The sequence below is a fragment of the Dipodomys merriami genome, unplaced genomic scaffold (genome assembly GCF_024711535.1).
Source record: "Dipodomys merriami isolate MVZ:Mamm:240054 unplaced genomic scaffold, mDipMer1.0.p SCAF_3, whole genome shotgun sequence".
NCBI lineage: Eukaryota > Metazoa > Chordata > Mammalia > Rodentia > Heteromyidae > Dipodomys > Dipodomys merriami.
Genome location: NW_027204492.1, coordinates 38,127,879 through 38,149,861, shown reverse-complemented (window position 1 = coordinate 38,149,861; position 21,983 = coordinate 38,127,879). Strand labels below are relative to the sequence as shown.

Genomic DNA, 21,983 nt, shown 5'->3' with positions numbered 1-21,983 from the left:
TACCTGTAGTCTTAGCTACTCAGGAGGCTGAGATCTGCCAGCTCCGGCAGAAAATTCCTTGAGACTCTTATCTCCAATTAACCAGCAAAAAGCCTGAAGTGGGGCTATGGCTTAAGTGGTAGAGCACCGGACTTGAGAAAAGAAATTAAGAGACTGTGTCCAGGTCCTGAGTTCAAGCCCTTCTACCAGCACACACACACACACACACACACACACACACACACACACACACACACACACACACACCCCACACACAAATACATTGCATATATGGCATATATGCATGGAAATATCACTGAAACACCTTTAGACAGTCAGTATATGCTAAACTTTAAAAAATGTTTTTCAGACGAGATCGGGCGCGTTCAGGGTGGTATGGCCGTAGACTAAAATGTTTTTCAAAGATATCATAATGCCTATCAAATACACAGTTGGACCATGTGACATCTTTTTCAAACTTTATTGCTTGGCTTGAAATTTCTCTCACTTCTACCTTTGAAATCTAACTCGTATTACATCTTTAAAGTTCAATACAAGTGCTGATTTCATCCATGTATCTATTTTCTGCTTGCCCATAATATCTTTCATTTCAATTTTTGTGATTATAGTCTACATGACTCAATTACTATTTAATTTATGCTACCTTGCCTGGCTTGTTTCATATGTATATAGCTCCTCGCCATCTAGATTGCGAATTGATGAGGTCAGGGCCTCAGCATAATGCATCACACACAAAGATGCTTAATACATATTCTGATGAAGATGATGATCATTTTTCTGGGCTTCTGGGCCAAGGAAGAATTGTACAGATGCATGACAAAGTTAAAATTCTAGAACTTGGGAGAGGAATAAAGGAAAGCTTTTTATAATATAAGTCCAAAGTATGGTAAGAACATCAGTATGTTGTTTCCTGGCTTAGATCTTCATTTTATTACCAGAAGAGCTTTACTAAGATCAAAAAAGAAAAGGGAAGAACTTTGGAATTACCATGAATTTATTTGGCTACTGAGGGAGAAGCAATCAAAGTGATACTGAACCTGAGGAACTGTAGTAATAATAGTAGTAGCATTGAAAAAAATAATAAACCAGAGGTGAAGAGCAGATATGAAGAGAATAAAGTTTGTTTTTAGATATGGTGTACAATGATTTATAGGAACTTTAACCCAGTGGACATATCTAGGAAGCAGTAAAAGATGTTTTCACCATTCAATAGTATGCAAAAAATATTTACTTAACATATACTGTGTTCCAGTCACTATGCAAGGGATAGGCAAAGTCAAATAAGACACAGTTTCTCCAGAGCGAGAGAGAGAGGAAGAGTTCTCTAGAACTTATGTTTAAGTGAGGAAGACAGATTAACATATTATTGTGATGTAAGATAGTAAACACTATTTCCAAAGGAGATGCTTTGGAGATACAAAAAAGGGAACAGAAGATTGAGAAGTTAAAGACATGATGATTAGTGAGTAGGTCCTTGAAAGGTAAGGAAAAGATTGTTCAACAAATGAGCAAATGCCTTACTGAGTAAAAGGATAATCTCAGGCAAACATATGGGACATGTAGTTCTATGGGAAAACAACAGACTGAATTGACTAAAGGTAAAGGGATGTCAGAATAAAGAGATGATGAAATGGAAGACAGGTACATTTTCTAGAGAGGCAGTATATGTAATTGGTAAAATGTGGACCCTCCTGTTAGACTCCCTGGATCCAAATCTCATCTCTATCACTACTAGCTGTGTAGCCTGGAACAAGTTACTTCATCTCTGTGTCTAAGTTATCTATCAAATGGGAGAAAGGATTCCTTCTTCAAGGGATTGTTTTGAGGATTGGGAGAACTAGAATATATAAATTGATGAGAGTAATGACTACCATACAATAAGTGCTGTGTAAAGGTTAGTCTAAGGAGTAAATTACAGGGAACAAGGTAGTATACCATGTGTAGTACATACAAGTAGCAACCTGAAAAAGAAACTGTGTTTACAAGTACTCTAAGCAATGGCCCAGGGAGAACTAGATACTTCTTTTATTCTCAGATGAGTGAGAATTCCTTGAGATGATAATACGTCTATCTTGGTCTAGAGATGGAGGTTTTGCTGGAGTTAAAATATATACAGGACATCTGTGAAGAGAGATAGTGGCTGAAAATGCAGCCCTCTCCTACTAATGACGCATTCAGCCCCTTGAGTTTGAATGAGTTCAAGCAATCCATTCTCTGTTTCTCAGCCTTCTAGAGCTCTGCTCAAGTGGTCCTTGAATAGACTCTTGGAATTATCGAGCTTCTCTATGTGACTGCTCTATGTGCTGCTGAAATAAAACTGAAACCTTATCTGCCTCCTCAGCCAGCCTAGGGGTTTCACCTAACACAACTCAGTTTGAATTATAGTTTTACCATTTATCCAGCTATATGACTTGAAGCAAGGCACTGAAATTCTCAGAACCTCAATTTCCCTGTCCTTGAAATGAGAATAAAGGTGCCAGTGGCTCATGACTAATCCTATCTACTCAGGAGGCTGAAACCTGGAGGATTGCAATTCAAGGCCAGAAAGGGCAGAAATACCTATGAGACTCTATCTCCGAATAACCAGGAAAAACTGACTGGAAGTGTGATTCAAGTGGTAGATTGCCTGCTGTGAGCAAGCAAGCCTAGCAAAAGTACAAGGCCCTGAGTTTAAACCCTAGTGCCAACAAAACAAAACATGACTGCTGTATCATAAAGCTATAAAGATAATTTAATTGTATCTATAAAATGCCTGGTATGCTAAGCCCTTGCCTTCTTTCCCCTTTATATTTAGGAAGCCTAAAGATTTGTTTCTTTCATTTTAGCCCCTTTCTGGGGCCTCTATACCATGGACTATCAATAACTAAGGGAGATATGGGAGAAATCAGTCCATGGACCAGCAATGATGAATAGAATCTTTTACTTTGACTTTGCAGTAGAGATATTTTATATAGGTAGTATTACAAAATAGGAAAGATAGTCAGACACTGAACAAAGATACCAATAAAGACATACCAGGTGAGGAAATACCAGTAAAATAAAACAACTACATGAAAAAATACCTACACATTTATATAACTCGTGGGAAAATATATCTGCACATTCATGTATTTAAAATTAGGAAATAACAAGGAAAATGGAGTACATTTTTGTTAGGACAGTTAGAAATATGTTGTCACAATATTATTATTGTGTTTGTGGAGGAGGGTGCTCTCTTCCTGATATACGTAAATCTCCTTACCCTCTTTTCAAATGAACAGCAGGACAGGGTGCTGGAGTAAAGGGAATTGCACAGTGGGAATAACATGCCCCCATCTCATCTGTCCTTCTGCCCAGCCTTCCATTAACCATCATGATCTACCAGAGGTCCGGAGAGCTTCCTATCTGTGGTGCTTCAATGCCCTTGCATCATTAATATCATCATCTCTACTCTTCTTCTAGGAGTGGATCTTATCGAGGGAGGTATGGAAGAAGTTGTGCATGTTTAGCTGTCAGTCCAAACCTTTTAAGAGTCAGCAGGGGACAAAGGCAACAATCACTGTGTAATACTCTGGACTTTCTTGGCAGGTGAATACTGCTATGCACGAGGCAAAACTTATGGAAGAATGTGATGAGTTGGTAGAGATCATCCAGCAAAGGAAGCAAATGATTGCTGTGAAAATCAAAGAGACAAAGGTAAAGCATGACATTTCAGTGAGGCCAAGGAAGAGCTAACTTTTCACAGATGGCAGAGTTTGATCCTGATGATTACAGTTTGAACTTGGATCATGAAATCAGAAGAATTGAGTTGTAGGGAGGAGGGAAGAAGCAGAGTTTGGCCTAGAGTTATGAACCCAATAAAAATGATGATAATTCAATGGAAACATTCTAAATTTTGACCTGGTTGTTGGTTACATGGACAGATGAATATGGAAGTATTCCTTTATTTGTACACTTAGAATTTGGATGTTTTGCTGTTGTATTAGCCATCATTAAAAAAGGGGGGAGGGCTGGGAAGGTGGCTCATTGGTAGAGTGCTTGCCTTGCATGCATGAGGCCCTGGGTTCAATTCCTCAGCACCACATAAACAGAAAAAAAGCCAGAAGTGGTACTGTGGCTCAAGTGTGCCCAGGCCCATAGTTTAAGCCCCGCTACTGACAAAAAAAAGAAAGAAAGAACAAAAGAATGAAAGAAAGAAAGAGGAAAAAGAAAAAAATGATGGTAGATATTAAATATGGGCCAGGGTTATAGAGGTTAATAACTGGAAAGCTGAAGAATTGTGATCCAAAAGGTCAGATATGAGCCTCCATGCAGCTATAATGTTTTAGGTTTGTTGGCCTGCTGGTCAAAGTTAGTGATTATAAGTTCATGCTGTGGGTACAGTGTGAAACTTTATGAGAACCTGGTTTGATGAACAGCACTCTATACCATGCTGGGTACTTCCAGCTAACACAGAAATTGAAATTTCCAAGGAAACAGATTTGGAAACACAGCATTATGAATAAAGAGACTTACAAACATATATACATGGAGGTATAGATACTCACAAAGAAAAATAAGGTACTTTTTGTTAAATGTATGGACAGTAAGATGTAAGCAATAGTGATCTCTGGTGGGTAGAATTTTGTTTATTTTCAATTTTTCTTTTTTTTGGGGGGGGTCCGGTCGTGGGGCCTGAACTCTGTCCCTCAGCTCTTCAGCTCAAGGCTAGCGCTCTACCACTTGAGCCACAGTGCCACTTCTGGCTTTTTTTCTTTTTACTTATGTGGTGCTAAGAAATCTAACCCAGGGCCTCAGGCATGCAAGGCAAGCGCTCTAAATAGTGAACATATATTGCTTTCATAACAAAATTAATATTATTAGTACAAAGATAACTGAGCATATATGACTATGTAATGTAAGTGAGTGAGTTATAAGTTGGAGAAGGAAAAGTTGGCAGGAGAGACTTAGCGGGTACATCAAGAAGTTAAAAGGGCCGGGCGCTGGTAGCTCACGCCTGTAATCCTAGCTACTCAGAGGCTGAGATCTGAAGATCACGGTTCAAAGCCAGCCCGGGCAGGAAAGTCCATGAGACTCTTATCTCCAATAAACAACTAGAAAACCGTAAGTGGTGCTGTGGCTCAAGTGGTAGAGTGCTTGCCTTGAGCTGAAGAGTGCAGGGACAGTGCCCAAGCCCAGAATTCAAGCCCCACAACCGACAAAAAAAAAAAAAAAAAAGAAGTTAAAAGGTTAATACAGGGACTGTGGGATACTAAGAAGCCTTATTTTTTAGAATCATTGCAGCAGATCTCCTTCATGGTGTTTTATTGTTTTTAATTAAGCACTGTATTTTTTATCTTTTTTTTTCCTTTACTAATTCCTTTAAGGTTATGAAACTGAGAAAGTTGGCACAGCAGGTGGCTAATTGTCGTCAGTGTCTTGAGAGGTCAACAGTCCTCATCAACCAAGCCGAACATATTCTGAAAGAAAATGACCAGGCACGGTTTCTACAGTCTGCAAAAAATATTGCTGAGAGGTAGGTTTCCTATATTCTTTGGAAGTGCCTGATCTTATGAAAGGGGTTGACTTCAAGTGAAAGAATTCTGTTCAAGCATGTGTGTAGAAGCTGCCACCTGATGATTTTACCAGCTAGGTGATTATAGAGCCCAAGTGGTATATTACTCTGTGGGTTTCTGGACCATTCTCTTCATCTTTTCAGCCTACCAGTTATTTTAGTGCATAGCCCAACATGAGGTCTTTACTCCTGCTGCTTACTTAGGGCTTGAGCTCTTTAAATGGTTATGGTGTAGGAAAAAACACTTATGGTGACATTGATAGATTGTGCCTTTCCTAAGCCTTTGTGCAGTTATTGTTTCTCTCATTTAGTTCTTTACATAAATCCTTTACAACAGCAATTCTTTGACTTTTATTTTGTCACTCATTACTTTGAAAATCTGATGAAAGTCAAAAGCCTTATTTGTTAGGTAGAAAATAGATAATTTTGTACAGAAGCTTCAGAGGACTTGTGTATTCTTAGGAGCCCATCCATAAGCCATTGGCAAAGAATTCATGGTCTAAAAGTGCATTGTTCACTACAATTACCAAGGCCTCTGGGTACTAAACCAGATCACTAGGCCATATTTGACCTCTTTTATAGCTCGCTCTCATTCATTGAAGACTTGGGAATCCAGGCTCAGATCTTTTTCTTATTGCTTCTACAACAGCACCTGCGTGGCTGGCTTATATAATGCTCTAGCCATCTAACCTCCTAGACATCCTTTCCTCCAGAGACTCTTACCTGTGCATCACTTCATCCACCCACTTCCAATGAACTACATCCAGACCCGTATCATCATTCGGAATTGCAGTGAAATCACAAACTAAGGCATCCTTCTTTTGAACAATCTCCATGCTTGTAAATATTTTTATTCAAATGCATCCATCTTTAACTTTATTGAGACCTGTAAGTCCTGCCTACCTACCTGCTACCTCCTATCTTCACTTTTTATTTTTAGCTTATTTGGGGTATGTAATTTCTCACTTCAGCAACTCTCCTTTCAATCTGTTCAATTCCTTTGCCCATTGCCCTTTTATCAGTGATAAGATTCCAACTCAAAATATAGCAAAAAATGAAAGAAAATTTACAGAGCCTAGCATCCAATAAAAAATTAGCAGATGTGCAAAGAATCCAGAAAATACAACCCATGAGTAGTAAAAGCATTTGAATTAGTAGGCAAAAACATCACTACAGGGCTGGGAAGGTGGCTTAGTGGTAGAGCGCATGCCTTGCATGCCTGAGGCCCTTGGTTTGATTCCTCAGCACCACATAAAGAAAAAAGCGGGAAGTGGCGCTGTGGCTCAAGTGGTAGAGCGCTAACCTAGAGCTGAGGGACAGCGCCCAGGCCCAGAGTTCAGGCCCCACGACCGGACCCCAAAAAAAAACCCCATCACTACAATTATAATTTTAACCATAAATTCAAAAAGCTAGAGGAAGACTGAATATCTTTCTATATGTGTGTGTTCATTCTCAGGCTTGAACTCAGAGTCCCAAGCTTTCACTTCTAGGACGGCAGTGTACCACTTGAGCCACATCTCCATTTCCAGAAGCTTCTGCTAACCACTGTTCTACTCTCTACTTCTATGAGCTTGACTTTTAACATTTCTTAAACATGAGGTTGTATAGTATTTGTTTTTCTGTGCCCGGCATATTTCATTTAGCATGATGTCCTCCTCCAGGTTCATCCATGCTGTCATAAATGACAGGATTTGTTTCTTTTTAAAGTTGAAATATTCCATTTTGTATGGACACTGTATTTTATTTATCCATTCATCTATTGACAGAAATATAGATTGATTATGCGTCTTAACTATTATGAATAATAATGTAATGATGATCAGAGTTTACATATCTCTTTGACATTGATTTCAAGTCCTTTAGATATGTTCTGGGAAGTGAGATTGTTAAATCATATGCTAGTTATATTTTCCTTTTTTTGGAGTAATCTGTGTAGTTTGCTACAGTAGTTATACTAATTTACATTCTCACCAATAATGGAAAGGGGTTCCATTTCTCTGTATCCTTGTCAACATTTCTTATCTTTCATCTTTTTAAATAGTATCCTTCAAAATCAATAACTTTTTAAGATCTTACCTTAAACTTAGTTTTTATAAATTTTTACCAAGATTTGCCTGGGTTGTGCATCATTGTTACTGCATCCCTCTTGGTAGGATGGTCTAAGCATTTCCAATGTGAAGACTAGTAGCCTAGTTTTGGATTTTTTTTCTAATACTATTTATTAATATTTCTTCCTTTATTCTTTCTTCTTCCTCTCTGGAACTCTAGTCAGATATGGAATATCCTAGGTTTCTCCTCTAATATTAAAAATCTTTTGTTTCCTGTAACTTGGTCTTCTTGTTTTAAGAAAGTATCTAAGATACTTTAAGTTTTTCATCCACTCTTTCTAGCAGAATCTCAATTTCATCATTTATATTTTTATTTACAAGTCTTTTATGGATCTTTGGGTTATTTTTCATTTTTAAAAAATTGTTATTATAGCCGGGCGCTGTTGTCTGTAATCCTAGCTACTCAGGAGGCTGAGATCTGAGGATCATAGTTTGAAACCAACCCAGTCAGGAAAAAAAATCCATGAGACTCTTATCTCCAATTAACCACCAAAAAGCTGTGGCACAAAAGCTCAAGGACAGTACCCAGGCCCTGAGTTCAAGTCCCACAACTGGCCAAAACAATTAGTTAAATAAAATACAATTACTATTTTAAAGGAGTTACCATTTCATAAGTCAGTTAATGAGTACATTTCTTTTTGGACAGTATCACCCCTTCCTTCATTCTCTTGTAGTTTTTCTCACCCATCCCCACACGCAGGTTGTATATAGTTCATTTTCAACATAGTACCTACTGAATCCCACTGCTGCATTTGTTCATCTTTAGTCCCTCTATTTCTGTGTCCCCTTACCTGCCCTCCCCAAATACACATAAATGAGCAAATAAGGCAAAAAGGGAAAAAAGCCTCTTGTTTTCATTTCCTGGAATTCTTTTGATAAATATTATTTTATATGATCAGAGGCACAGAAGCATTGTTTCTTTGAGTTCCTCCCCTAAGAGTATCCTCGTTTGGTCTCACTGTGTGTGAATGCCTAGAGTCCTGCATAATTTAATATGCCTTGGGGTATTTTAGATCTAGCTTCTGCGTATGAGAGAAAACATGTGTCATTTGTCTCTCTGACTTGGCTTACTTTACCTGTCTCATAATTGTAATCCCTCTGTACATCACCTCTATAAAAACAATAAAATAAATTAACTTTTAAAAATTCCATTGTGTATAGGTACTACATTTGTTTTGATCCACTCATCTATTGTAGGGCATCTGGGCTGTTCCCATAACTTGGTTTGTGTATATGCAGTACTAAACATGGATGTGTAAGTATTTTATGGTATTCTGGCTTGTGATGTTCTGCGTAGAAGCCCAAAAGTGATATGGTTGGTTTATGTTTAGTTTTTTGAGGAACCTCCTGCTGTCCAGAGTGGTTGTACTAGTTTGCATTCCCACCAGCAATGCAATAGGGTTCCTTTCCCCCACATCCCAACTAGCATTTGTTGCTGCTTGAATTCACAATGTTGGCCAATCTTGACTGGGTTGAGATGGAATCTCTGAGTTGTTTTGATTTGCATTTCCTTTATGGCCAGGGATGTTGAGCACTTCCTCATATGTTTTTTTGCTCTTTGCTTATTTTTAACATTTTATTGTTGTTTCATGGCCACAAACTATTTGCTTGTTTTCCAGAGAATATTTTTATTTTAAAAAGTTTTTTTCAAAACTCTGCATTGTCTTGGTTACCTCTAAGTTTCCTCTGTAAGTTTTAGTTTCTGTCCTTCCATTCCCTATATCTAGTAAGTTTTAGTTTTAGCCTACCTTTTAAATTGTAATCACTAAAAGCTCTCACTAAAATGGGTACAGAATTATACAGTTGGAACACTCTGTGTGTGTGTGTGTGTGTGTGTGTGTGTGTGTGTGTGTGTGTGTGTGTGTGTGTGATCTGAACTCAGTTCTGAACAGTGTCTTTTAGCTTTTTCTGCTCAAAGCTGGTACTTTACCATTTGAGCCACAGCTTCACTTCTACTTTTTTAGTGGTTAACTGGAGATAAGAGTCTCATAGATTTTCCTGCCTGGGCTGGCTTTGAACTTTAGTCTTCAGATCTCAGCCCCCTAAGTAGCTAGGATTACAAGCATGAGCCATTAGCGCCTGGGGGAACACTAATTTTTTTTTTTTCAGTTCTTGGTTAGAGGTGGAGTTACAGGCCTGCTTTCCAGCATTCTGGGAGTCAAGCAGGAAAAGGGAGCTGAGGATTTTAAGATAGCTTTTAGTATAATGTCAAAACTCACAAAAAGTAGATCTCACATCCTTACATCTGCTGCCAGAAAGTGGAAAACAACAATTTTTTTTTTAGTGGATCTGGGGGTCTAGTTATTTTTCATGCACACTTTCAACTTTATGCCATTAAATCAGCTTGATGTTGCTGGCTTTCTGGTCCAGCTTTCTCTGTTCTGTTGTTGGTTACCACACATTCATCCAAACATTTGTTGACAATCTCTTAATTGCTGGCATCTCCTTTTTTCCATTTTCTTTGCCTTTGTGGGGTTTATGACGTTTTATTCTTTGTCATTTCAGAGGGATTTCATGAAAACAGAGCTAAAACATACAATTAAACCATTGTAATTGTTACCACTCAATCTTCAATCCTCAAATATTTTCCCACCTCTTTGAAAGTTCTTTTGAAGGTCACCAAATAAAGACCTTGTTTCTAAACAAAACAAATTCCTTTGTTTCATCTTTCCCTTTCATCTAACTTCATCCTTCTCAGTAGTATTTTTCCTGATTCGCCATTTTTGTTTGCCAGTCATAAGGCTTGATCTCTGGGCCTGCACCCTATCCCTGAGCATTTTTGCTCAGGTCTAGGGCTATACCACTTGAGCCACAGGTCCACTTCAGCTTTTTGGTATTTAATAGGAGATAAGTATCTCACAGACTTTCCTTCCCTGGGTTGGCTTTGGACTCAGATATCAAGCTCCTGAGTAGCTAAGATTCCAGGCATGAACTACTGGTGCCTGGCACTAATTGACCATTTTCACTTGGCAATCTCTCTTCTCTTGTCTTCCGTGATCACTCATGGTTTCTTTGTTTTTTACTTTATTTTATTTTTTATTGTGAAAGTACCATACAGAGGGGTTACAATTACATGGGCAAGATAATGAGTACATTGTTGCCTCTTCCTTTTTTTCCCCTTCCCCATGGTTTCTTTCTTACCCATCTAATTGTTTTTGCTTTTGTGATGAAGTCTTCATTGCTCTATTTCTTTAAGGTTATTTTTCTTACTGCTAATGCTTTTGGATAGTTTCCTCTCTATGCACAATTTCCTTGCAAACTTAGTAGCTCCTAGGGAATTATTTACCATCAAATTACCATCAATTTCCTTGTGATAATTTCCAAATCCGTACAAAAATCTTTTTTTCATGTATTCAAGGAGATGAACTGGATGGCTATCTATGAGGTGTGACTTGAGAATCACATACCTAACCTAAATATCTTTCTCACTAGTCTCACCCAGAATTGAGAATTCCTCCCCACCATTATTCATTGTATTGTGTTAAGGCACCATGATTTCAGAAAAAATGAAATTTTAACTAAAATATCTCATTCTCATTACAAATGACATTCATCATATCATGCCTAGCAAAGACTGTAACAAGATACTAATTTTGTGTTTTTCATAAACACAAATACAGACAGATGCAGGGAGGCTGTGTATATATGCCTTACAATGTCACTTTTAATTCATTCTTAATCTTCCAGCCACATTAGCATTTGGGAGCACAGAATCTTTTTATATTCTAATATATACATACACAATTATATATACATATAAATGTATGTATGTGTATGTATTCCTAAGTATATATGTGTGTATACATATAAACATACATACATACATATTTCACAAACATAAGGTTAGTAAGATTATTCTCTACTCTATCTTACATTTGAAACATAATTTAGCACACATATTTCCCCATAGCCTTGTAAAATCTAATTTCCAATGGTCATATGATGTTTCATCTTTTGATGTATAATACAAACTTAACTTGGTCTTATTGCTAAACAATTAGTTTACATATGGGATGTGGAGTGCCCTTGTGATTATATTTGCATACATCTGTTATTTCCCTAGGAAGAATTTTATGAAGTAGAACTGTGATGTCAAAGAATAATTTTAAACTATTTTGATACTTAATGTTAAATTGCCTTCAAAATGTCTGTTGATTTCAGTCCTAATAAAACATGTAGGCATCATTTAAGTAGGCATAGAAAGTTCCTATATTACATTATTTATAATCTAAATGCCATTTCATTTTAATTTATATCCCTTTGATTTCTCATGTAATTGGATTTTTAAATATATTTGTTGGTTTGTTTTCATGTTTTTTGAATCAGTTCTTTCTGTTTTGCCTACATTCCCATTACTACTTTACTTGCTTCTTATTCCTAAACATCTTGAAAACCTTTTCCTCCTACTTCCAATTTTGACCCCTTCTCATCTTCTTAAAACACTACATTTCTTTGTCTAAAATGCTCTAGTGGCCCTCATTGTTCTTAGGATAGGGTCATGGGTTTGTAGGATAGCTTATGAGACCCTGAATGACTGCAGCCATAAGATGTAAGAGGACACACATTCATATAGCCCTAATTTAGCTAATTTCTATTCATCATATAGACTGTTGCTTGAACTGTAGAGAATGAAGGGGTGACATTGTCCTAAAAGAAATGTACTCATTAACTGACTTTGAAATAGTAACCTGTCTGTACATCACCTTTATAGTAACAACAAAATGACTTCTGCTAGGGAGTTTATCATCACTTCCCAAGTCTCTTGTTTATACTCGATGCTCTTTATATTGAACAACTAATGTCTCTATTTTTCATGATCTATGAGCACTGCAAGGGCCAGGATCATTACAAGGATATATTTTCCCTATGTGTCTCCAACATCTAGCACAGGACCTAGTGTATTAGTTTTTCTTTCCTTTGCTCCTCTCCCTTCCCCTCCCCTCTCCCTACCCTCCCTTATCCTTTTCTCCCTTCCTCTCCTCTCTTCTTTTCTTCTTTTGTCATCTCTCTTCCCTCCCTAATTCAATCTAACTTCATTCCTTTGTTTTTTGCGATACTAGGGTTTGAACTCAAGGCCTCACTCTTGTAGGTGTCCTACCACTTGAGCTAAGCCCCCAGCTCCTTTTTTACACTAGTTATTTTTTAGACTCTTGCTTCCTGATGATCTTCCTATTTTTCACTGCATACTATTGCTATGATATCAGGCATATGCCATCACACCCAACTTCTTTCATCAAAACAAAATCTTGCAGACTTTTCTGACCAAGTTAACCTGGAACTGTGATCCTCTTGATTTCAACCTTCCACACAGCTATGATGATTGGTAAACAGCATCATCCCCAGCTATTGGTTGAGAAGGTGGTTTCATGAACTTTTCTACCCAGATTGTCCTCAAATCATTATCTGTAGATCTCAACCTTGCACGTAGCTAGGAATATAGGCATGAACCACCAGCAACTAATAAATTAGTTTTTCTTAATGGATGGGTAGATGGGTAGATGGAAAAAAATGAATGAAGACTGAGGAGTCTAGGAAGAAATTTCATAAGCCATATCTAGCTTGACTTTTACCCTAAAGAAGTTATCGTCTGCTTATGCATCTAATCCTAGAAGACTTATAGTTCAATGTAAGACCCTTAGACAAATCTTGCATTTGTTTATACTAGCCTGCAGTTTATTCTTGCAACAGCTCTATTTTTATATACAGCCAAGAGCTGTTTTTTTTATTGTGAAAATACCGTACAGAGGGGTTACAATTACATGAGCAAGGTAATGAGTACATTTCTTATCAAGCATTGTTGCCTCCTTCTTTGTTTCCCCTTTCCATCCCTTCCCATCTCACCCCCGCCATCCTCCCTTCCACTGCACCAAAGTTGTAAAGTTCATTTTTCGACATACTGTCTTATACATCTCATTATTGCAATGGGTCCACCTGTATCCCTATTTAAACAATTTATTTTTTCTCTTCCCCTCCACAAATTATACCAACATCAAATACAATGAAAACAGGGCTTATATCGTGGGGGAGGGACATACAAAGCAACAAAAAAATCATCTTATAAATATGTTAGAAACAATAGCAAGAAAGAAAAACCATTTGAGTCCTTATCTTGGGGTTCATTTCGCTTAACATCAACTTATCAGACTGTTTCTTCTTGTCTCAGACATATACTAGTTATTGCAAATGAGGGAAACCATGGGACCTATGTTTCTTTGGGCCTGGCTTACTTCACTTAATATAGTTTTTTCCAAGTCTTTCCATTTCCTAACAAATGGGGCAATGTCATTCTTTCTGATGGAGGCATAGAATTCCATTGTGTATATATATACCACATTTTGCCAAGAGCTGTTTGTAGATGTGCAACAAGGAGTACATTCATGTGTATGCATTTATTCAGTTTTTCATTCCCTTACAACTGCTTTACCATAAAAAGTTTCCTTTCTGATCTTCTTCTACTTCATGCCCCCTTTGCCATTCTAATCTGCATGTTGTTGCCAAGCTCATGTTTCTTTCCTTCTTGGCATTTTCATATGCAAGACCTTAATTGGTTCTGATTCAGAAGGTCTGATACAGGACTCAAACATGAATATTTTGCTGAGTGCTGGTGGCTCATGCCTGTAATCCTAGCTACTCAGGAGGCTGAGATCTGAAGATTGTGTTTCAAAGCCAGGCCAGGCAGGAAAAACCATGAGACCCTTATCAGCAATTTAGCCACCAGAAAATCAGAAGTGGTGCTGTGGCTCAAGTGGTAGAACATTCACCTTGAGCTGAAGAGCTCAGGGACAATGCCCATGCCCAGATTTCAAGCCCCATGACCCACAAAAAAGAGAATATTTTGATAAAAGTTCCCCCAGATAATTATTCTAATGTGTAACCATGGTTAAATGTTGCTGAAATATGCCTATCACCAGGGGCTCACACCTGTAATCCTAGATACTCAAGCTGAGATCTGAGGATCATGGTTCACAGTCATCCCAGGCAGGAAATTTCCTCAGACTCTTATCTTGAATAAACTACTTTAAAAATACCCTAGAAATGGAGCTGTGGCGTAAGTGGTAGAGTGCACTCATTGAATAAAAGAAGCCCAGGGGCAGTGCCCAGGCACAGAGATCAAGCCCCAGGAAGAGGGGGGAAAAAGAATTGCTGAAATATATAAAAAGTATATTTTTTAATTAAAAGAGAGAAGAGGGCTGGGAAGGTGGCTCAGTGGTAGAGCGCTTGCCTTGCATGCCTGAGGCCCTGGGTTCGATTCCTCAGCACCACATAAGCAAAAAGAAAAAAAGCCGGAAGTGGCGCTGTGGCTCAAGTGGTAGAGCGCTAGCCTTGAGCTGAAGAGCTGAGGGACAGCGCCCAGGCCCAGAGTTTCAGGCCCCACGACCGGACCCAAAAAAAAATAAAAATAAAATAAAAAATAAATAAAAGAGAGAAGAAACTATAAATGGATATAGGTACAGATTACAATTAGATGTTCATGGATTCAATTATATCTTGCTTTTTACTAGTTGTATGATCTTGGGAAATTTACTTCTTTACGTTTTTACTTACAAAATGGAAATAACATCTAACAAAGTTATGATTATGAATAAATTAGATAATTTGCATAAGTTGCATGCACAATGCCTTGTATCAACTAATCACTCAACAAATGTTAACAATTGCTATTATTTATTATATGTCTTTCATTGTTTTAGGAACCACACAAAATACAAGAGGTACAAAACATGAACCTCATTCTTTTTTTTTTTTTTTGTCGGTCGTGGGGCTTGAACTCTTGGCTTGGGCACTGTCCCTCAGCTCTTCAGCTCAAGGTGAGCACTCTACTGCTTGAGCCACAGTGCCACTTCTGGTTTTCTAGTGGTTTATTGGAGATAAGAGTTTCATGGACTTCCTGACTGGGCTGGCTTTAAACTGAGATTCTCAGATCTCAGCCTCCTGAGTAGCTTGGATTACAGGGGGCCACTGGCCCCCGGCTGAACCTCATTCTTGAGTCCTTTAAAAGTAATTAAGGAGTTAAAATTATCATAGGATTATTCAATTAGAGAATAAAAAATGAAATGTAAATATTATAAAAGACCAGATCTACCTGAGTGCCTGATGGCTCATGCCTGTAATCCTAGCTACTCACTGAGATCTGAGGATTGCAGTTCAAAGCCAGACCAGGCAGGAAGATTTGTGAGACTTTTATCTCCAACTAACCACCAAGAAGCCAGAAGTGGAGCTGTGGCTCAAGTGATAGAGTGCTAGCCTGGAGCAAAAAAACTCAGGGACAAGCCCTGAGTTCAAGTCCTAGGACTGGGTCCAAAAATTAATAATAATGGGCAGTAATAAGAAAATGTTAACCCAGCTTGTGGGTTTGTTGATTAGCATGGAAAAAAAAAAGGGGATAAATTCTTAAATTGCTCTTACCAAGCCTTCAGAGGTCTAGTTTTGAGGCTGCCTACCAGATGGAAAATGATGCAGAGAGGAAAAAATCCTGTATTTACTTCTCAAAATTAAGACAGGATGGGAGAGTGTGTTTGAGGGGTGAACATATGTGAGCAAATATGGTATAACACTTAATTGGTTCCTGACAATTAAAATTGAAATGATTTTCATTGGAAAAGAACGGATACGATTTTTCCCTTGCAAGTCATTTGTTTTCCTGTTGTTAAGCCAGAAATCAAACACTGGATGAGATTGCAAGCTTATTTTGATGTATATTGATGTACTTTTTTTTTTCAGGGTCGCTATGGCAACTGCATCTTCTCAAGTTCTGATTCCAGACATCAATTTTAATGATGCCTTTGAAAACTTTGCTTTAGATTTTTCTAGAGAAAAGAAACTGTTGGAGGGGCTAGACTACTTAACAGGTGTGAAAATATTGCACTTTTCCTGCTTGTTTAATTTTTTTTATTTGGGTGAATTTTCAGTTGAATGTAATCTGAAAGGGACATTATTTAAAATGATTTTTTCTAAACTTAGATGTGATAGATGTATCTTTAGGTAAAATGTCTTTTAGTTCACCCCCATTGTAATAGAAAAGAAAGATGATTCCATCAAATATTTAATGCTTCTAAAGTTTCATATGAAGTGTCAGAGATATTAGCACTCAGCATTAGTTTTCAAGACAGACTGCTTGTAAGAAACAGATGCCAGAGAGGATAAGGGTATATTCACCAATCACAACAGTTTCCTCATGTTTGTGCTAATCATGGTATAGTCAAATTATGCACAATATTAAGGAGGAAGACATTAGCCCAATTTGTTGGTTTGTTGATTAGCATGAAAAAAAGGGAGAAAAAAATTCAACCTTCTGTTTAACTGAAGTACTACTCCCCATGGGCCTGCATTGGAAGTGACCATTATGGCAGTTATTTTGTTTTTTTGTTTGTTTTGTCGGTGGTGGGGCTTAAACTCAAGGCCTGAGCACTGTCCCTAAGCTTTTGTGCTTAAGGTTAGCACTCTACCACTTTGAGCCACAGCTCCACTTTGGGTTTTAGGGTGAATAAATGGAGATGAGTCTCACATACTTTCTTGCCTGGGCTGGCTTCAAACCATGATCCTCAGATCTCAGCCTCCTGAGTAGCTGGGATTACAGGTGTGAGCCACCAGCACCAGAGCCTGGCTGCAGGTGATTTTCTTTTGAGCCAAAACACCTTTCCAAAGGATGCTCTCAACAAAGACTTATCAGTAATAATATGTAACCTAAAAATATTTGAGAAGGTGCTTACAAACAGCTATCAAGCTTGGTGCTGGTGGCTCACGCCTGTAATCCTAACTTCTCTGGAGGCTGAGATCTGAGGATCACAGTTCAAAGCCAGCCCAGGCAGGAATGCCCATGAGACACATCTCCAATTAACCACCAGAAAACTGGAAGTGGTACTGTGGCTCAAGTGGTAGAGTGCTAACCTTGAGCTGAAGAGCTGAGGGACAGTGCCCATGCCCAGAGTACAAGCTTCACAACCACCACCACCACCACCACCAACAACAACAAAATCAAGAGTGAGTGTACAATTGTTAAAATGTCTAAAATAAAGCCTAATAAATTTCTACAAAAGTCTGTATGCCAGTGGCTCACGCTCAGATCTGAAGATCATAGTTTGAAGCCAGCCCAAGAAAGCCTGTGAGACTCTTACCTCCAATTAATCATAGAAAAAAAACAGAAGTGGCACTGTAGCCCAAACGGTGGAGTACTAGCCTTGAGTAAAGAGGAGCTCAAGGATAGTGCCCAAGCCAAGTGTTCAAGCCCTGGGACTGACAAAAATAAAAATAAATAAATAAATTTCTACCAAAAAAAATAAAATACAAGATGCAACCAGACTGTTAAAATTGTTGACTACTAGCCAGGTGCCTGTGGCTCACGCCTGTAATCCTAACTACTCAGGAGGCTGAGATCTGAGGATCATGGTTCAAAGCCAGCTGGGGCAGGAAAGTCTGTGAAACTTTTATCTCCAATAAAAACCACCAGAAAACCGTAAGTGGTGCTGTAGCTCAAGTGGTAGAGTGTTCACCTTGAGCTGAAGAACTGAGGGACAGCACTCAGGCCCAGAGTTCAAACCCCACAACTGACAAAAAAATAAAAATAAAAATAAAATAAAATAATTGCTAGCAACCTTAAAGATTATTGAATGATTATTTTATGAGAAAAGTACATGTATAAATATAACTTTATGCTTGTAGCTATTTTGTTAATATCTTAGCATAACTATCGTTTATTTATGCCAGATACTTTACATGAATTTTATATCATTAATCCTCAGAGCAAATTAATACAGTAATTATCATTCCCATTTTACAGATGGGAGAACTAGTATTAATTTGAACTTTATTGTCAAATATATATAATAAAAGTTATTTTGAAATAGAATAAAGTAGCTAGGTTCTGGTGGTGGCTCATGTTTATAATAATATCTACTCAAGAGGTTGAGATCTGAGGATCACAGTTCAAAGCCAGACCAGGCACCAAAGTCCTTGAGATGCCTATATCCAAATGACCACCAGAAAATGGGAAGTGGAGCTCTGGGTCAAATTGATAGAGCATTGGCCTTGAACAAAAGAGTCAGGGGCAGCACCCAGGCCCTGATTTCAAGCCCTATAACTGACAAAGAAATAGAATGAAGTAGACTGAAGTCCATGTTATATAAGTAAAATATGTAGCTATTTAGCTATAAAGTATACATATGTGTTTATGTAGGGCCAATTGGACAATGGGAGAACTCATCACAATAGCTAAGCCTAAAATATCTTCATTGTTGAAACAAGTGGTTGTGTTTCAGGTTGCATGTGTCTTGCAATCTAAAATTTCTCCCCTAAGACTTTTCCAGAACTGGAAATATATCTTAATAGAATGCTTGTCAAGTATGTGTGATAGTCTGGGTTTAAACCTCAGTATTGAGTAAAATAAAGAAACAAACAAATGACTCTTCCTTTCCTAGAGATGTTGAGTTAGACAGGAAGAATAAGGATTGTAAAATTCCAAACAGTGAATGTTTCTTACCTTTCTTTTCCCCCTACTTTTTCTTACAGCCCCAAACCCACCATCTATCCGAGAGGAACTCTGTACAGCCTCCCATGACACCATTACAGTCCACTGGATCTCGGATGATGAGTTCAGCATCAGCTCCTATGAGCTTCAGTACACCATATTCACTGGCCAGGCTAACTTCATCAGTAAGTCATGGTGTAGTTGGGGCCTGTGGCCAGAGATAAGGAAATGTAAGGAAGCAGTAAGCTGCTCAAGATTGGCCGGGGCGCCACGAGGCAAGTGTTTGTAAGACATGTTAGGTTGTTTAGTATAGTCTTTCATAGACAGTGTAAGCTCCCCGGGGCATTGTGAAGCTCTTCCTGCTGGGTGACAAGCAACTTGTGCATTTCCCTGCTGGACAGGTCATTCCCTGAGGTCATTCCCATTTGTTTGTCACTCCACTGTCCCAAGGAGAGCACTGCTCAGTATTTGTTCCTAGATAGCTAAGCCACCATCATTTCTCGCCCCATGTGTGTGAACATCTTGCTCCCTGACTCTTCCTTCACTTCATTATCATGATACAATATATTACGTTCCAAGAGTATTTCTTCCTTTACCATTCCTATTTGCATCAATGAATATGGTGACAAGCCTTCTGCCTCTGTCACTCTTCTCTTTACTCCTTTCCCTCTTTCCACAAAGAACTATAGTAAATGAAAAAAATGTGTTAGAGCCAGGCCTAGTGGTGCATACCTAAAATCCCAGCACTTGGAAGGCTGAGCCAGGTGAATCACAAGTTCAAGGCCAGTCTGGGCTACATAGCAAGACCTTGTCTCAAAAAAACAACATAACAATAAAAACACCAAATTCAAAAAATATTGACAAGCCACCAAATTAAAGATGTTTAGAAAAGCAGTTGTTTAGCTCACGTGTTAAGAAGACTTTAACTTCCTGTGAAATGGAGCAGGAAAAGGCAATGTAGAAATTTAACTTGTTGATCACCAGTTGAAAAGCAGTGAAAGTTTCCTTCAAAGCAGTGGGGATGCAATCATAATTAAGGCTAAATTCAATAACCATGTGCAACTGGCTGATACCTATAATCCTAGCTACTCAGAAGGCTGACATCTTGGGGATCACAGTTTAAAGCCAGCCCAGGCAGGACAGTCCATGAGACTCTTATCTCCAATTAACCACCAAAAACCTGAAAGTAGAGGTATGGCTCCAGTATCAGAACACTATCCTTGAGCAAAAAAAGCTCAAGGACAGCACCCAGGCCCTAAGTTCATGCCTCAGGACACAAGCTGAGTTCAAGATTGAGACTGATTCCTACCTTATAGTTATATCTGCATAGGTGCAAATTAATACTGTTTTACCTTTGCACTTTGCATTTATGTCCGACTTCACAGGCTAACATGAAAAACAGTTTCCCAACTAAATCCTCCTTATAAACTTTCCTTTTTTATGATAACAAGGGAAGAATTCTGGTTTGTGACAATAATAGGGAGGGGAGATGAGAAGATGTTGAAAAGTCAAGCATTAAAAAAACACTTGCCTCTTGCAGCTCCAACCTAAGCCACTTGGCCTATGTAGCAATGTTCCTGAGTGTTTTTTTTTTTTTCCAAGCAAAAAGTCACAACCTCGATAGCCTCATTCACATACTTTTCAGTGTAAGTTCTGGCAAGTCCTAGAGCCAGCATCTGTGCTTCTTCCTGTTGTTAGGAAGACAGTTGTGTCTTAGCAACTTAGAACAAGTCCGAGAAGTGACAAAGATCAAAAGGTTGTCACTTCAGTTTTCAAAGTTATATAGTCATAATGTAAAGAAAATCCCAAAGGGCTGGGAAGGTGGCTCAGTGGTAGAGCGCTTGCCTTGCATGCATGAGGCCCTGGGTTCGATTCCTCAGTACCACATAAGCAAAAAGAAAAAAAAAGCCGGAAGTGGCGCTGTGGCTCAAGTGATAGACCGCTAGCCTTGAGCTGAAGAGCTGAGGGACAGCGCCCAGGCCCAGAGTTCAAGCCCCATGACTGACCAAAAAAAAAGAAAAAAAGAAAAAAAAAAAGAAAATCCCAAAGTGTGACTAATAGTGATAAAAAATCTTAGCATCTTAGAGTTGGACTGGACCATAGGAATCATCTAGTGTAATCTCTTCTGCCAGACATTCAGTAAATGATGGTCTTGTCTCTGCTTGAACATTGCCAGTGATGTGATGCTCAGTTTTAATAAAGCAGCCCAGGGGCTGGGAAGGTGGCTTAGTGGTAGAGTGCTTGCCTCACATGCATGAGGCCTTGGGTTCACTTCCTCAGCACTACATTAACAGAAAAAGCCAGAAGTGGCACTGTGGCTCAAGTGGTAGAGCACTAGCTCTTGAGCAAAGAGCTGAGGGACAGCGCCCAGGCACAGAGTTCCAGCATCATGACTGACAAAAAAATTAATTAATTAATAAAGCAGCCCATTGGTGATTATATACTACTAATAATTGCCAGTGCTTCATTATAAGAGGCTTCTTTCTCTTAGTAAATACTACCAATAATTCAAATATGGTAATGTATCACCATTTATAAACACATTATTTCATTTAGACCTCACAAATACTTGCTGAGATTTATGACATAGATGATATTTATTCTATCTTATAAATGAAGACACTGAATTTCAAGTTTAGTGAGTTGCCCAGGGTCACAGAGCTACAAAATGATGGAGATTAGAATCCCTAGCCCATCAGACTTCAAGCTTAATGCACCAGCTACTAGTTATTTCTAGGTCTGGCTTTCTTTGCTTCATTAATCCACCTTTCACATGATAGTATTCTAGATAGTTTAGATAATTCCTCTGTTCCTTCTAAATTTTCTTTTTGCTTGCCAGACATCTCATTATTTTAACTGGTCTTCATAAAATACAGTT

The 21,983-nt window shown here is 38.4% G+C and overlaps 1 protein-coding gene across 6 annotated transcripts in view; it reads left to right on the top strand.

The window, feature by feature from the left end:
* The window catches only part of Mid2 (midline 2), a 110,240-nt gene that overhangs the window by 73,122 nt on the left and 15,135 nt on the right, over positions 1 to 21,983 (top strand). For 3 of the 6 annotated variants that reach the window (XM_070039953.1, XM_070039952.1, XM_070039950.1), the window contains exons 4-7: positions 3,568 to 3,675; positions 5,346 to 5,494; positions 16,363 to 16,490; positions 19,147 to 19,290. In XM_070039953.1, the coding sequence (XP_069896054.1) occupies positions 3,568 to 3,675; positions 5,346 to 5,494; positions 16,363 to 16,490; positions 19,147 to 19,290 (529 nt within the window). Of the gene's footprint in view, positions 1 to 3,567; positions 3,676 to 5,345; positions 5,495 to 16,362; positions 16,491 to 19,146; positions 19,381 to 21,983 lie in introns of all 6 variants that reach the window. The other 3 variants (XM_070039951.1, XM_070039949.1, XM_070039947.1) reach the window with 1 other exon arrangement.